The 14,669-nt window shown below is 43.3% G+C and overlaps 1 protein-coding gene across 1 annotated transcript; it reads left to right on the top strand.

Annotated features, from left to right (window-relative positions):
- LOC111253147 (ras-like GTP-binding protein Rho1) lies at positions 1 to 14,371 on the top strand. Its single transcript, XM_022812152.2, has 4 exons — positions 1 to 1,230; positions 6,062 to 6,292; positions 12,585 to 12,737; positions 13,101 to 14,371. The coding sequence occupies exons 1-4, from the start codon at positions 1,075 to 1,077 to the stop codon at positions 13,137 to 13,139; spliced, it is 579 nt and encodes a 192-aa protein (XP_022667887.1). The 5' UTR covers positions 1 to 1,074; the 3' UTR covers positions 13,140 to 14,371.
- Positions 14,372 to 14,669: the final 298 nt, after the last annotated feature.

The following is a 14,669-nucleotide window of genomic DNA, read 5'->3' as shown; positions in this document are numbered from 1 at the left end:
GGCCGACACAGTTCGGCTTTGGCGAGCCGCAGCGAATTTCGTTATTGTCTGTCCGTTGCTTCTCCTGGCTGGTTAGTTGGCCACTTTATCGGCACTGCCATTGCCTTCATACAGGCTCTTGTCCTGTAGTTGCTGCCTTTCCACGGCCCCTGGCTATTATAGCTGACCGGCGATTCGCCGAAAGCTGTGCGCAGCTCTTTGCTGCAGCCGCTGCTACCATCGCGACACTCTTCCACAGCAGCGCTGTATTATCTCCAGCGGCAGTGAGCGTGTTACGACTACAGTCACCATACAACTAATATTACGTACCGGCTAGCTAGGCAGTCAATTAGTTGAAGCTGCCTGTCTTATAGAGCTGTTTGGCCTGTGTGCGTCCTGTACCACGGCGGTGGCGGCGGCGGCGGCGGTGGCGGCAGCAGCGACGGAGACGGCGATTTGGGAGCACAGTAGTGTACAGTGCTGCTTGCTTGGGGTGACTGTTTGGTTCATTCGCTTGGCGCTAGTCGCTGCGGCTGCTGCTGGTCGCCGTTCGTTAGCTGACGACTGGTCGGCTGTGGTGATTCGTCGCTGTTGGATGGTTGCTGCCCGCTGACGTCGGATAGCCGGGTTGCGACTGCTAGTACTGACGACGACTAGTGCTGTTGTTGCTTGTGCTACCGCCGCCGCTGACCGTGTGGTGCGGTGCTGTGCTGAGCCCGAGCAGGCAGGCAGTCAGTCCGTCCGTCCGACCGTCGACGAGTGTGTGAGGCTTCGGAAAGAAAGCGCTGTTATTGCTGCCAGCAAAAACAGTATCCTATAGAACAACCCCATCGAACTCTGGATTAGATCGTTCCACTTTTCAAGACTAGAGGAAACACGTCGGACAAGGCGTGTAAAGCCCACTGCTAGATCACCAGCTCCTACTTGCTGCTGCTGCTGCTGGTGCGAGTAGCACAGCAACTAGCGGACCAACTGCAACAGTTGCTGCGAGTATATAGCGTGCACATAACAATAATCGCAGGAACAACAAAAAGCTGCTGTGCAAAGTGACGGTGTAAGGAGAGGTAACTAAGAAAAAGACGAACGTCGAAAGCGATGGCAGCCATTCGGAAGAAGCTTGTGATCGTAGGCGATGGCGCCTGTGGCAAAACATGCTTGCTGATCGTATTCAGCAAGGATCAGTTTCCAGAGGTATATGTGCCCACCGTGTTCGAGAACTACGTCGCCGACATTGAGGTCGATGGTAAACAGGTAACGTACACACTTTATACAAACTCGTAATGTATAGACGTTCGTTCATACATGCGTACATACACAAATACAGTCGGTAGCAATTTATACGGTTGGCACAAAAGCACCGTAGCGTTGTAAATACCCGACGATAATTCGACGGCAGTTCGCAATGCCCGTGTGTCCCAGTAAGAAAGTAACGATAGTTCTGTTAATGAAGCCGATGATGAGTGTGGTGTCAATGAGAAGCAAACCGCGGAGGAATTTAGTGGCCAGCAAACTTGGACATGATTAGGACATGTCACTCGGACAACAGCAGTGGAGTGCGTGCGTGCGATGAAACGACCTAAAAACAATGTCGAAAGCAACACAGGCAGCTTGAAGATTAGAAAAGTGACGGTGATGATATAGTGGGTTACGAAATTAACTTCGATGGCTGTTTGTTTTTTCCTGGTAGAAGTCATCTCAAGCCTATTTGATATTAATGTTCTTTTTTTTATGCATACTGATATACTTGGTCACTTCATGTTTGTGTCGTTGTTTTCGTATGCCGAACACGATTATATCCGTCCTTTTCTAACACCCTGTTTTGCTTGAATATCGAACACGAATTGCGATGACGCCATGCGTCATGAAGATGCAAACCGATTTTGCCAGCAGCAATCCCGGCGCCGTTGGAAATCTTCTCTTCGCATCACCATTATGTGTAAATAAAGCTCAGCCGTTAAAACCCAACGCCCATGACCTAAATGTCAGCGAATACGCAAACGACAACCGGAAAGATATAAGTATGATTTTTGTAGTAGCCAAAACAGATGTGGCTGCTGCTGCTGCTAATACCGCCGATGAACAATAATAAACACCGCCCTCAATTACTATTAAAACATGAAGCCAAATCATCTGAGAATGTGGCGCGTGTATAGGCTATTCTGTAACCTAGGCCTCATGTGTACCATGGCTCTCTCAGATACAACCTGCGTTTATTTGTAGCAGGAATAATTGAAATCAGTTCGCACGCTATTGCCAGATGTGTGAGTCTGTAAGTCGATCATTTTACCTGTGGGGCGTGACGTATATTGCGTTACATCGTGTGCGTAGAGTTTTCAAAACGCGCGCCCTCATTGAACGACAGGCGGCACGGTTTATTCACAATCGCCTTCACACCCATAGTTAGCCTATTTCTCTATGAAGATTCAAAATTAGGATCCGATCCGCTCAAAAGCACTTCCGTGCCGGGTACAAAATGCTTTTGACAAACAAGGCTAGACTTTTCAGTTCGCAACCGCTCATTGTGTACAATTCATTAAAAAAACACTAACAAATTAAATAGTTTAACGAGAACAAACATTTATTAGTTCTACGCTAAAGATCAGGCCTTCGACGAACGCCAGAGAGGCTCTTTAGAACTATTACAGTGACTGATCTGGCGGTTGTGTTCCTCAAGGCTCTCTCAAAGCGCTTCCAATTTTCTATCTAGCTTATTTCGTAATTGTAGTTGCAGCCGCGTTCGACATTCTGCGCTCTCTTTTTGTCTGTTCATCTGACCATTCATTGATCTTTATAGTTTCGTTGATGGCGGACGCGCTGGTGATGTTCCGTTCCAAGTGCTACCGTTGCTATTGGTGCCTGATTGAGCGTGCTCGTGTGTTTCCGCGGATCTATAAGAGTCTGTTGTATGGCAGCAGCAGCGGCCTGCATGTAAATAGCTAGTGTACGTGTCAGTGTGCGAGATGAGATAATGTGTGTGTGTATTGCCGGTGTTTTGCCGTCTCAGGACGACAGCGTGTCCATTGCATAGCCATGTAAACCTCCGTTCTTCCCTCGTTTACACCTTGAATGGCTCTCCTGCTTTGAGCGTCCACCCGCCCGTCCGGCCGCCCCCCGTCTAACAAGCAAAATATGCTTTCCGATTCTCGGTCGGTCGATCTGTGTTTTTGTCTACCTACTGTAACTTCGTACGCCGTCGTTGCTGCTAGTGATCAGCAACGGTCGAGTTCTTCTCCCGTCTGAGATCATCTCTTTAGATGCTGGCTCGATCTTAGGTGGTCGGTACGTGGCCTGGCCTGACCATCGCGCAAGCAATGGCCACAACACCAGACCACTGGCCGCATCAGCTGCGGTATCCATGGTCAATCTGGCTTCAGTCGGGTTAGTAGATGGTTTCGTCATTGCTGCTCGTCGTCGTCGTTGTACTCCACGCCGCCATAGTATGAAGTTCTAACGCTTCTAGCTCTATCTATTATTTATAAGCATCCCTACCACCATGACGACGATGAGGGAAGACTCTTGTTGGCCAAGTTGCTGCTGACGCTGCTGCGGTCAGCATCCATACTCGCTATTCACGCGCAAACACGCGCTAACTCATGCTCGCAAAGATTGGGGGCTGCCGCGGCTACTGTTGCTACTGCCGCTATTGTTCTGACTTGCTGATTTTTTTGATCGCTGGCCCTGGGGCTCGCGGCAGGTAGACAGCAATCGAACGACTGCAACAGCAATAATACTGGCCGAGCAGGCCTGTCGTCGTTAAGCGCCTCTTCGATTTTGCTGCGCACGTCGTCTTCGTCGTCGCCGCCGCCGCCGCCGCTGCCGCTGCCGCCGCCGCTGTCGGTACCACTGTGTCACCAGCCAGCAACACCAGGAATGCTCTTGCTGATAGTGGTGCTACTGGCAGAGAACACGCGGCGGGCGTCGCCCGCCACATAAGATATACTAGCAGTGGCAGCGACAGCATTAGTGGCAGCGGTTAGCCCCCCGGCCCGACAACGGCAACACTCGATATCTGGCTGGCTATTTGGCTGCGAGTGCTATGAGTGGCCGCGTATGGGTCAAGAGAGAAAACGAAAGAAAGAGAGTAAATTGTGGTGACAGGCGATTTTTGCTATTGCCGCTCCTAGAGGGCATCGCGCTCACGTCTCGGAATGATATCGATATATTGACGCAAGTTATTACAAAGAAAGGGTAACAACAGAATTAATGTCTTTAATTTTTTAGGTAGAAGGTAGCAGATACTGAAATACACCCCCCTTTCCCCATGATGACATTACCTGCTGTTGTGGATTATAATCATGGCCATACTGAATTTTTTAGTCAAAACGATCGAAATGTGCCAGTAGAAACGTAAGCCGGAGTTAACAAAAACTGAGCCTACCTAGTGCTAACAAATCGTTCGGAAACAAAGCTAGGTATATTGATTCTTACCCTAAATTAATAGCGCGTTACCTGCACAACGTTATATAGAATGACTTTGCGTCTGTGGGAAGGTATCACATAATTTATCAAATTTCTTAACAGTAATCTTCTGCAGGTGCTACTAGCGTAAAGCACTATCTGATCGCAGCGATTTTTTCATCGATGTAGTGTTTATTGAAAGGCTTCGCAATCATAGATTATATCAATGTATAAACTTTAACATCCTTTAGACTATACCCCCGTCACTATTCACGATAAATTTCATAATGTATCTCTTACGTGGTGGCAGTTTTGTTCGTGAATGCTGACCTGCTCTAATCTAGCAGGGGCATTCCTGTTTTGCCCCTTAGCGGATAATAGTAATGGTTGTATACGGCTATGGCGGAAGCGACGTCAATTCAACGAACAGTGGCAGCAGTGGTGGAACACTTTGCAGACTAGTGCCATGGTTCCTGTGTCGACGTGATCTTTTTTAACACGGACTAGCCATTGTCAATCTATACCTCATTGCTCGCTGATTGCTTTCGATCTTTTTGCTCGGAATCATTGGTTCTAGTAAAAATCGTTGCTTTCATTCGTAACGTTGATTGATGCATTTTTCTGACCTACTAACTTCTCTTGTTTTGAGAGACAAGAAATCGTGCAGGATAATTCCTGAAAATCAGCAACCTTATCTGAGGTGGTTACTCTCACGAGAAAGCTCAGGAGGTTAAAAGCTGTGAGCATGGGACCCATGAATCCAGTAGGGGTGGTGGAGTACCATAAATCGCAGGATAAAATAAGCTAAGACTTGAGGTGCTGAATTTAGATACTCGACTATGAAAAGCAAATTCCTTATTTGGACTGGATTGTGAACTACCCTGCTTACTGAATCAGTACGAGCGAACATTTGGAAAACCCCTTTGCGTTCAGAATTGCATTATAGGAAGGGTCGACGTTAATAGTTACTTTTTGCCTACAGATAAAAAACAAGCTCCGCTACAGTCTGAATAGCGACATAGGATCAAATCTTATTTGAGCGTGTTGCATATTCTACCTGGTTGAAAAATGACACCGCACAACTGGTGTATAAAGTAGGTGTATCTATTAATATCAAACGAACGCAAACTTTTTTTCTTTTTGCAAACTGAAATTAAGACAGAATATATAAATTCATCCAAGACAATATCCATTTAACAAAAAAATTAGAAAAAAAGTGTCAATTGAACCGTACTACTATCACAAATTTATATAAGACAGTGTTTTGTATAAGCGATCAAGGAGTTGCGTTATGTAACCAGCAGAGCGAACTAAATGACTCACCTGATAATGTAAAAAGTGACTGCGGATCGTATACGAAGTATGAGACTGATGAACCATTCATATGTAGTGAAATGTATTTTCTCTATCGTACCTGAAACAGAATATTTTCGTGGTTCTGACAGAACCTAACACTCTTTAGCATCAAAGCAAAGATTCATGTGATCCTTAGAAATGGCACCAAGGTCAATCATATAAATTAAAAAAGATAGCTGGATTAACAGGGTTTTGAGAAAGCATACGTAGATGCATGAAGTCAAACATTTCGCTAGATGTGCCTTTTACTTAACCAGTGGTTTAAATGCATTGTATAGCGATTGATCACTTTGACGAATTTTGGATTTTGCTTTTTGCTACTTTTCAGGTCGAGCTCGCATTGTGGGATACTGCTGGTCAGGAAGATTACGATCGTCTCCGCCCGCTGTCCTACCCGGACACAGATGTCATTCTAATGTGCTTTTCTATTGACTCACCCGATTCTTTGGAGAATATACTTGAAAAGTGGCACCCTGAAGTGAAACACTTTTGCCCAAACGTTCCAATCGTCCTAGTGGCAAATAAGAAAGACCTACGCAATGATTCCACCACTATTAAGGTACGTCTGATATAAGTGACATAAAGCTAGGAGTAAGAATTCTATCTGCTAGTGAAAGTGAACTAGTGAAAGTGAGTAAGATTAGTGGGATAACTAGGGATTGTTCAAATAGTTTGATGTATTACATTATAACATATTATAAAAATAGCTTGGCACCTTTGTACTCATTAACGCTGTTTCTCGAATTTAAGTCAAATGGGCACATGATATTTTCAGTAGGTATCATCATGTATGATCTAATAATAAGATGAAATATATCTATAATAGACTTCAGCCGTTGAAAATCCACAATATATTTTGCTATTATTTGATTTACTCGACCCTCCTATCTTTACATTTATTCTATTAGAAAGACTAAAGTTAAGTGACTTTAATAAGAAATTGGGATTAATACAGTTTCGTTCCGTTACCTCCCTGATTTAATGACAGCTTCTACTTTAATACTCGCGTGGGAATCTGGGCCGATTAGTTCCGTTTTAGATGGCGTCTGTACTTGTTATAGTACTTGGGACTGTCAGCAACACAATGGGTATATGGCAATGACAGCCATGCTTTTTCATACACATATATGTATATGTATGATTGGCGGGCACCGCCAAGTATGGATCAGCTCGAGGCAACTCTCTGGAGCAATAAACAACTCTAGGAGTCATTGGCAGAGTGGAACGTGCTTGTTGCTAGAGGGTTCGCGATGAATCTGAAGTTCTGCGACTGGAAACGGATTTGAAGGGCTGGAACAAGAACAAGGTGTTCTAATTCGATGTAGAGGGCTGCCGTGCACAATCGGAACTGGCGGGTAGAGGAGCTATCTTGAAATAGACGCCACCTGGTACGCTGCAGCCGGTTTTTCCACTGTCATAGCATCGGCATACCACATACCGCTTCCAACACACGGACACACCTTTAGATACATACAGAATCGTCGTGCACTTAGTGACTGCTGACGTTCCAGCTGCTCTCTAGTATGCTGGAATGGGCAATTGGTAATCTGGCTGGTATGCAGACTGCACTGACATGTTCTACTGAAAGTGGCTGCCTGTTTACTTGCTTGCCGCTAACTTTAACACAGCAGAGACCAGCTTGGCGCTATTCTGGGTCTCCACCGGTATAGTACAGCCTCTTCGATCCCATCCTGCTCGCCCCCATATTCGCTCCTCACCGTTAACATGGATACAAATCCTTCTGCTACATGGAGTGTTCCTGAGGCCCTAGTGGCAAGCTGTTTCCGCAATGCCCAGTTCATAAAGCGGCGAATTTCCTCGTCTGTTTCCTCGTTCTTTCCTAAGCCTGTCCCCGCCCAGATTTGCTTGGCTGAGAAGGGTTTGATTCAGGGTCTTTTGTTGGCTGCAATCTTTTTTGGGTGTCTGTCCGGTCTCTGGCTCACTGGCTGTGAAAGCAGGCACACATACACATATACAGAGCGATAAGCTTTACGAACAATGATGCTGTTTGACACACTGTGCTTGCCTCTGCGCCTTGCTTAGTGGCGTCTGCATATGAGTTAGCCTTCCGTTGGCGGTTTCCATTCGAGCCTGGTCGGCTTCTGCTATGGCTACAACGACTACTACTAGCACCCTAAGGAAGGACTATAACGTCAGTCGTGTTGCTTATGATGTTTCCAGTTGCCAGTCTTGATGCAGTTCATGTTCATGTCGTCGAGTGAAGCCGTATCGGTGTCGCCACTTTGGCTGTTTATATCAATATTGTTACTATTGCAGGAATTGCGGCTGTTTCTGGTGCTCCAAGAGAAGAGTGGTTAGATGCAGGTTAGCTAAAACAGACGATGTTAAAATAAACGTTGTCTCATCGTCTTATCGGCTCTCGTGCTTAGCGACAAAAAAAACTGCGACAATGGTGATGATGATCTGGTACAGGGCCGATCAGGGTTGTAACGGCCAAAACAAATCTGATAGATCCGTGGGAGTCGGCAGCAGCTGTTTCCGAACATGCACTCAGTTTTTCGATGGACCGTTCATTACTGGCTAATGTGGTCCGCGATTGCAACAATGATAACTAGCAGTTCATATCGGCCGAGCTTCTGCTACCTGTACTGCACTAGTTATAATCACTGTATGTTTATATACGAACTTGCGCCTGTAGAGGACAATCCTTTCACTTGGTTGCCGCTTGCGGGTACTGCCATTCCACACTGCACACAATTGTTCTTTTTATATATATATGAGTTTTAATCAGAGTTGGACAGGTAGGTCGTCGAAATGTTAGTGCAAATGTGCAAAAGGTACGTCTGGTAAAATCTCGGCTGCAATGTCTTTAACAAATTAGAGAATTTTCTTGTACGTGTAAGGGAGTTTTGCGGATGTTACCTAGCCGGCAATTACCCAATCGGCTACAAACACGCTATACCAGACCATGTCAGGCCAACATTGAGTGGCCCGTTTAGCTGTGGCACCAGGGATAACAACATCCAAGTTTGATCGTATCGAACGCAATCAGGGTAAAATTGGCTCATAAAATGGGTGAAAAAGACTTACACCATGCTTATATTAGTAGTCATGAGGTCAGTGACGATTACGAGGCTATCTATATCTTGGCATATATAAGCCATCGATTGTGGGTATTCTTGAATGCAACCCGTGAATCATCTATAAACGGTATATCACCTATAAGTGAAAGTATCGAGAAAATAATGATTATTTGACAGTTAAAATAGGCTGGTTTAACATAAGTGTATGATGCAAAATAGGTGCAATTGTCACTTGTAGAAAGAATGGATTTCGATAGAGAGGGAAAGCCATTGTAATTTTTTTTGGCAAAGCTCACTCAGAGTCGGTTTATTTCTCGAAAAAGTAAATACGCTGGTTACGAGGTATGAGAAGATATCGTTCATAGATCGAGAATACGACGCCCGCGAAGTGGATTTTTTTGAGTGGACATTGATGGCTGTCTGAGCTCTTCACTGAGAGAGAAGCTATCAGAAATATCTTTCAACCCAAGTTAATTCGCAGTGACGTTCTGAGCAACGGTCTTTTTTTCCGTAATAGGCATTTAAGAATATATTACACTTAATGTACCTCTTGAAAATGAAACCGCGTCGCGAATTTTGACTTCTGTTTGAAATTTCGTTAGCTACGAGCTATACGCTTAGATTGCTGATTTACAATATTGTAGTCTTAATGGAGCAAGTTGATTACATACCCATGTATTGATCTTTTTACTTCAGTGTAGCGCCAAAATGGCCCCTAGTAAAAACTAGACAAGTTTTTTTTTGTTTTTATACTATTTTTGAAAATATTTTGCCTCAAGAAAAAAATAGCATGCCGTTTCCTTTATCGGCTTGTGCTGTAGCCTTTCCTAGACCTGTTACCAACAGTGTTAAAGGCTGTAATGGCCTACGGTGTTCGCTGTCAATTCTATGTCAAGCGATCCCTCCGTTGATTATACGGATTAACACACGAAAACAACAATAATGGGTAGTTCGGACGCTTAATTTTACTTCATAGACATCGTACTCTCATGACTTATTTGTCTATAATGACGCTACGGCTTGTACCTGTCTGGCTTTGTACGACCCGCCTGTATGCACATGTTATAGGGATAGAAGCAAGGTGATCTGCTGTTGAGCACTGCTGTAGTTTCAGTAAATCTGTCTTCTTAGCCCTTCATGCGCACGTGTGTATGTATGTAACGAAGTGTTTATATATGTTATAGTAACAGCAGTAGCAGTGTATAGGAGATAATAAATCTACGGCGTTCATCGACAATATTGGCTACTCCGGTATTGTTGCTGTATAGCTCCCATTGGCCGCCACTGTCGAGCTGCGTTACCGCCGACGCCTTACTTGCTAACAGCCATTACGACAACACCATCGATGAAGAAAAGTTAAGTGAGTGCTGTGCCGCGGGTGCCCGTTCGTAGCAGTTACAACGTTGGCTGAATCGTCCCATGCCGTAGATGTGCGGAGGGTGGACGGATAAGCGGGCAGCGCGCGGGCGGGCGGGCGGACGAGCGACCCGCCAGCACAAGTGAGTCTTGCGAACAGCAGCTGTGCGTTAGTCATATGTCATCCTTTTTTCTTCGTCACCCTTTCTCTCTTGTTCTGCCAAAGCGGTAATAAGTGGTAGGACCCCTATCATTGTCGTTGTGATCGTTGTATGGCAGTCATCGCTACTGCTGTAGTTGCGGCAGGCAAACTGAGTCATCGTGAGTGGCCATTGCAACCGACGGCCATCACAAAAGTTAAGGTCGACAAGACGACTTTTCTCTGGTTGAAAACGGCAGGCGCCGTACGAAAAATGACCCATCCATAAAGGGACGCCGGTAGACAGAAGTCTAATTGGATTAACGTGTAGATAAGGACAAAAGCGCAAATCCAGCCGAAATATTGTTGGTATCGCTTGTGGTTCTTTTGCGGTAGGTATTTAGGCGGTAACAAGCAGGTACTATGAAAGAATGCGAAACTGGGACTAATCACCCAATGTTCCGAATTTACAACTTTACGTTTTTAACGCTCCTGCGCGGGCTGAATTTAGAAAACACTGACATGACAAGGATACTCACATGTAAGTCTACTATGCGAATGTTCATCTGAATCTCGAACCGTTAGTACAGATGTGGGTGCCATCGTGGGTTACGTACAATCTCTCGAGGTCTAAAGTGATACGAAAAGGTTCCTGCAAAACTTGTCTATTGGGTTTAGTGACTGCGGCGCTGTTGCGTAGCTGTAACGCTTCGAAATGAGTCATTCACTCTATGTTCGGAATTAATAAGCGCCGAGTACGGGATATTGTGATGATACGGGCAGCAGAATATGGCGCCGCTGCCCTATCACTTATGTCGAATACAATTGAACAGTTGCATATACAGCCAACCGTCCCGAGTAGAGATCGGAACCTGGCGTTTACCAACACGGCTCTTACGAACAGTTACACTAAGGAGCGTAAAAGTAGAAAAAAAAAGCTTGTTGCTTGATCAGCAAGGACTGCAAAATTTGGCTGACATAAAATCTGACTGACCGATTTCTCCTGCATGAGTGTTATAAGTTTTTTCTGGAGACTGGAATTTTGAATTTTCCATGAGTATAATTTATGGCCTTTTTAGTGGACCGTCCGCCTGTTAATAAGGCATTCATAGACGTATAAGGTTTGATACATTCATACCAGAGCTTAAACAGACAATAGGAAGGAGCAGACGGGTTGTTCCGAGAATCAAAGCTTTCTATGGTTAAGCTGTAATAGTTAGTAAGCAAGACACTGGCGTAAGTTCAACACAGACACGTTGTTTTTTTGTGGGCTGGCCGCGTAGTCGGTGGCTACGGCAGCGCTAGACAAAATTAACTCGCTCACGATGACTCATAGACATTCAGAGGCAAAAGTCATGTAGACAATTCTGATAGTAGCTAAGAACTTGGAAATTTATGGATATATTCTTACTCTTGCTCAACGACCATTATACTCAGTTGATATGGGATAATTTCGACCGTGACACGGAACTCGACTTATTTAAGCAGTATCGATTTTGTTGTAACCTTACGATTTCTATTGTCCTATTACTAATAATAATTGTGCACCGTAAAAATCAATTAAAAATTGTCTGTTGTTCAAAATAGATATAAACTAGTATGTCACTAGAGTTTGCGAAATAAATCGTGAAATATCTTTCCCACTTTTTTATAGCCACTATAAAAATAGTGTTTGTGGTCACCGTGATCAATGATTAAACCCCTTCTCAGTTTTATAAACCCATGATACACTCTATCGTCATCATCGTAGAAATATGCCGTCGTTATAGATGCTATATCTAATGCGTTCCTAGTTTTGTTTGCTTTTATTATCCGAGACTTGCTACGATACAAACTTCTACAGGTTTTGTTTGACAAAGTAAACGATACATACCTTGCCACTGTGACTAGTGGAAGACAGCTAAAATGTATATAGACTTGTCGCTGACTTCCGAGAATAGTCTGATATCCATTCCCTCAGGTCTCAGCGTTAGGAACAATGAAAGGCTTGTTCTGCTTGGCATTAATCTGCAATGCAGAGCAGTATAAATACAATTCATTTATAGGTGGTAGATATATGTAAATGCGCTATGCTCTTAAGTCGTAACAGACAACAAGGTTGGTCTGGATTGTATTTCACTGCTTATGCAATCTAAAGCCAAGCCTTCTGCTCTCATTTGTCCTCGCACCCGTGCAACCATTTTATTACTGTTCTGAACGTGGGTGCTAGCTTTTTACTATTAAGTATACTGAAGCTACCGCGAACACAGCTCGCTTTAGATTGTGTACTTGATAAGCTTTGTTTGTCTAATGCGTTGTGTTGTGTTCAACAGGAATTGGCGAAGATGAAGCAGGAACCTGTGAAGAGCGAAGACGGCCGCTCGATGGCGGAGAAAATTAACGCATTTGGATACCTTGAGTGCTCTGCACGGACTAAGGAAGGCGTTCGAGAGGTGTTCGAACTGGCTACTAGGGCAGCCCTTCAGGTAGGCATAAAATTTCGATCATACCATTAACGCACATCAGGCGCTATGTTTAATTATACCTTAGGAAATAAATGTCAAGGAAAAGTGGTTACAGGTCCGATTCCCCACATATGGTATCAATTTATTTACGTGTTGTGTGAACAGGTATTTTTAAACAGGTAATTTTTCAGCATTTTTGCTGGACCCGCTTGATTACTGACAGACAATATTGTAATTATATTCGGTGAAATTTTTCTAGAGTAAAATTATGCCATGCAATACCATGAGTCTGGCCAATTGCCTGTATTTAGCAACAGTTCTATGAGGACTACTAACACTAACCAATGTCGTTGATTCGATGTGTTTGCTATGTTCATTTTGCAGGTGAAACACAAAAAGAAGAAACGTTGTGTTCTTATGTAAATGTTTTCTATTGCACACAAGGAGGTGCCGGCGAACGCAAAAAAGGCGCGATATTATTTGCTCGTGAAGGATGAAAATTAAAAAAAAAAACAGAACAGAAAGAGAAGTAAGCAGGCGACGAGGGTCTCTGACTGCAACACAACTGAATAAAACCACCATTATTTACTATACTATTACTGGCAGAAAATGAAAAAAACTGATGATACAACATGATCATCATGATATTGTTGCCTATGCCCATAAGAAAAAAAATAACAATGGTAATGAAAAGCTAAAAACAAAAGGGAGCTTCGGCGCAAGAGCAAATAATAACAGTTTAGGTAGATCGATTGGAGCATGAGGAAGCTGACGACAGTGTGAGAAACGCGACCTTGCCTAAGCTAGCAAAAGTATACGAAAAACGTAAGCAATGATCTAGAAAAAAGGTAGAATAATAATAAAAGGAAATTAATATCTTGGAAGCTTGAGGTAGTCTAAGGAGACGCATTTGAAAGATCTAAGTTGATATTCATAACACAGAATAGTGAATGATAATGATGAAAACAAAACCAGCAATTGAGAATGGATGGAAAAACAGAAAAAAGTTGGAAAATTGTGTGTGCCGAACCCTATATGGAAAAATGTCATACCGCGAAAGGGGTACGCACATATGATAATGGTGATGCTGTATGGTACAGAAACAAAAAAGGGAGCACCGCTGACGTCGCTGAAGACTGTAGTAGATAAGACAGATGGATGGCAAAAAATACGATATATGGGGGAAAAGCAAAATAGAAAAATAGCTGAGAACACATAGAAACAGTAGATGTGCTAGGGGGGAACCGGGGAGTAGCTGGGGCAGCAAAGAAATTTGTGCTTGAAAAATGTCGAGATTGAAAGCGAGCAAAAGGAAAAGCGTGAGAAAGCGGTACGAGAGCGCAAACGAGAAACAGAGAAAAAGAATACATGTCGAGAATTCTGATATGAAGATAAAAAATATCAATATAAAATATTAAGAAATAATAACAACCTATATTGATAATGGTGACGATGACGATGGTACTGACGCTTAATATTGATAAGTTACTATAGCGAATATGATGAATAAGAAAAAGATACACGATGAAGAGAGCGATGCTTATGATGATGATGATAAATGGCGAAATAGAGAGAAAGACAGCGAGCGAAACGACGATGATGATACGGTGATTGATGATGATTATGATAAGCTGATATAAAAGAATGAACTATTATATCTGATTATTTTTATTATATAAATATAGATGAGAAAATAATAATACTAATAAGGATTATTAATCATTATATACAATAAGGGTGAGAATGCAGGGACTCATCAATGAGTTCCTGCATACATATATATATTATATAAGAACGAGGATAATTAAAACAAGGCGGCAACAAAGGCAACAACAATAACGGCAACCTTGATCAGAAAGCAAAAACAAATAAGAACGAATCCTTATTAATACTATTATTACTACGCGTATAAGAAGAATAATTATTGTTACTATTAACACTTGTAGCAGTAGT

The sequence above is a fragment of the Varroa destructor genome, unplaced genomic scaffold (genome assembly GCF_002443255.2).
Source record: "Varroa destructor unplaced genomic scaffold, Vdes_3.0 BEIS01000006.1, whole genome shotgun sequence".
In the NCBI taxonomy this organism is placed as follows: Eukaryota; Metazoa; Arthropoda; class Arachnida; order Mesostigmata; family Varroidae; genus Varroa; species Varroa destructor.
This window is presented reverse-complemented; position numbering and strand designations above follow the sequence as displayed.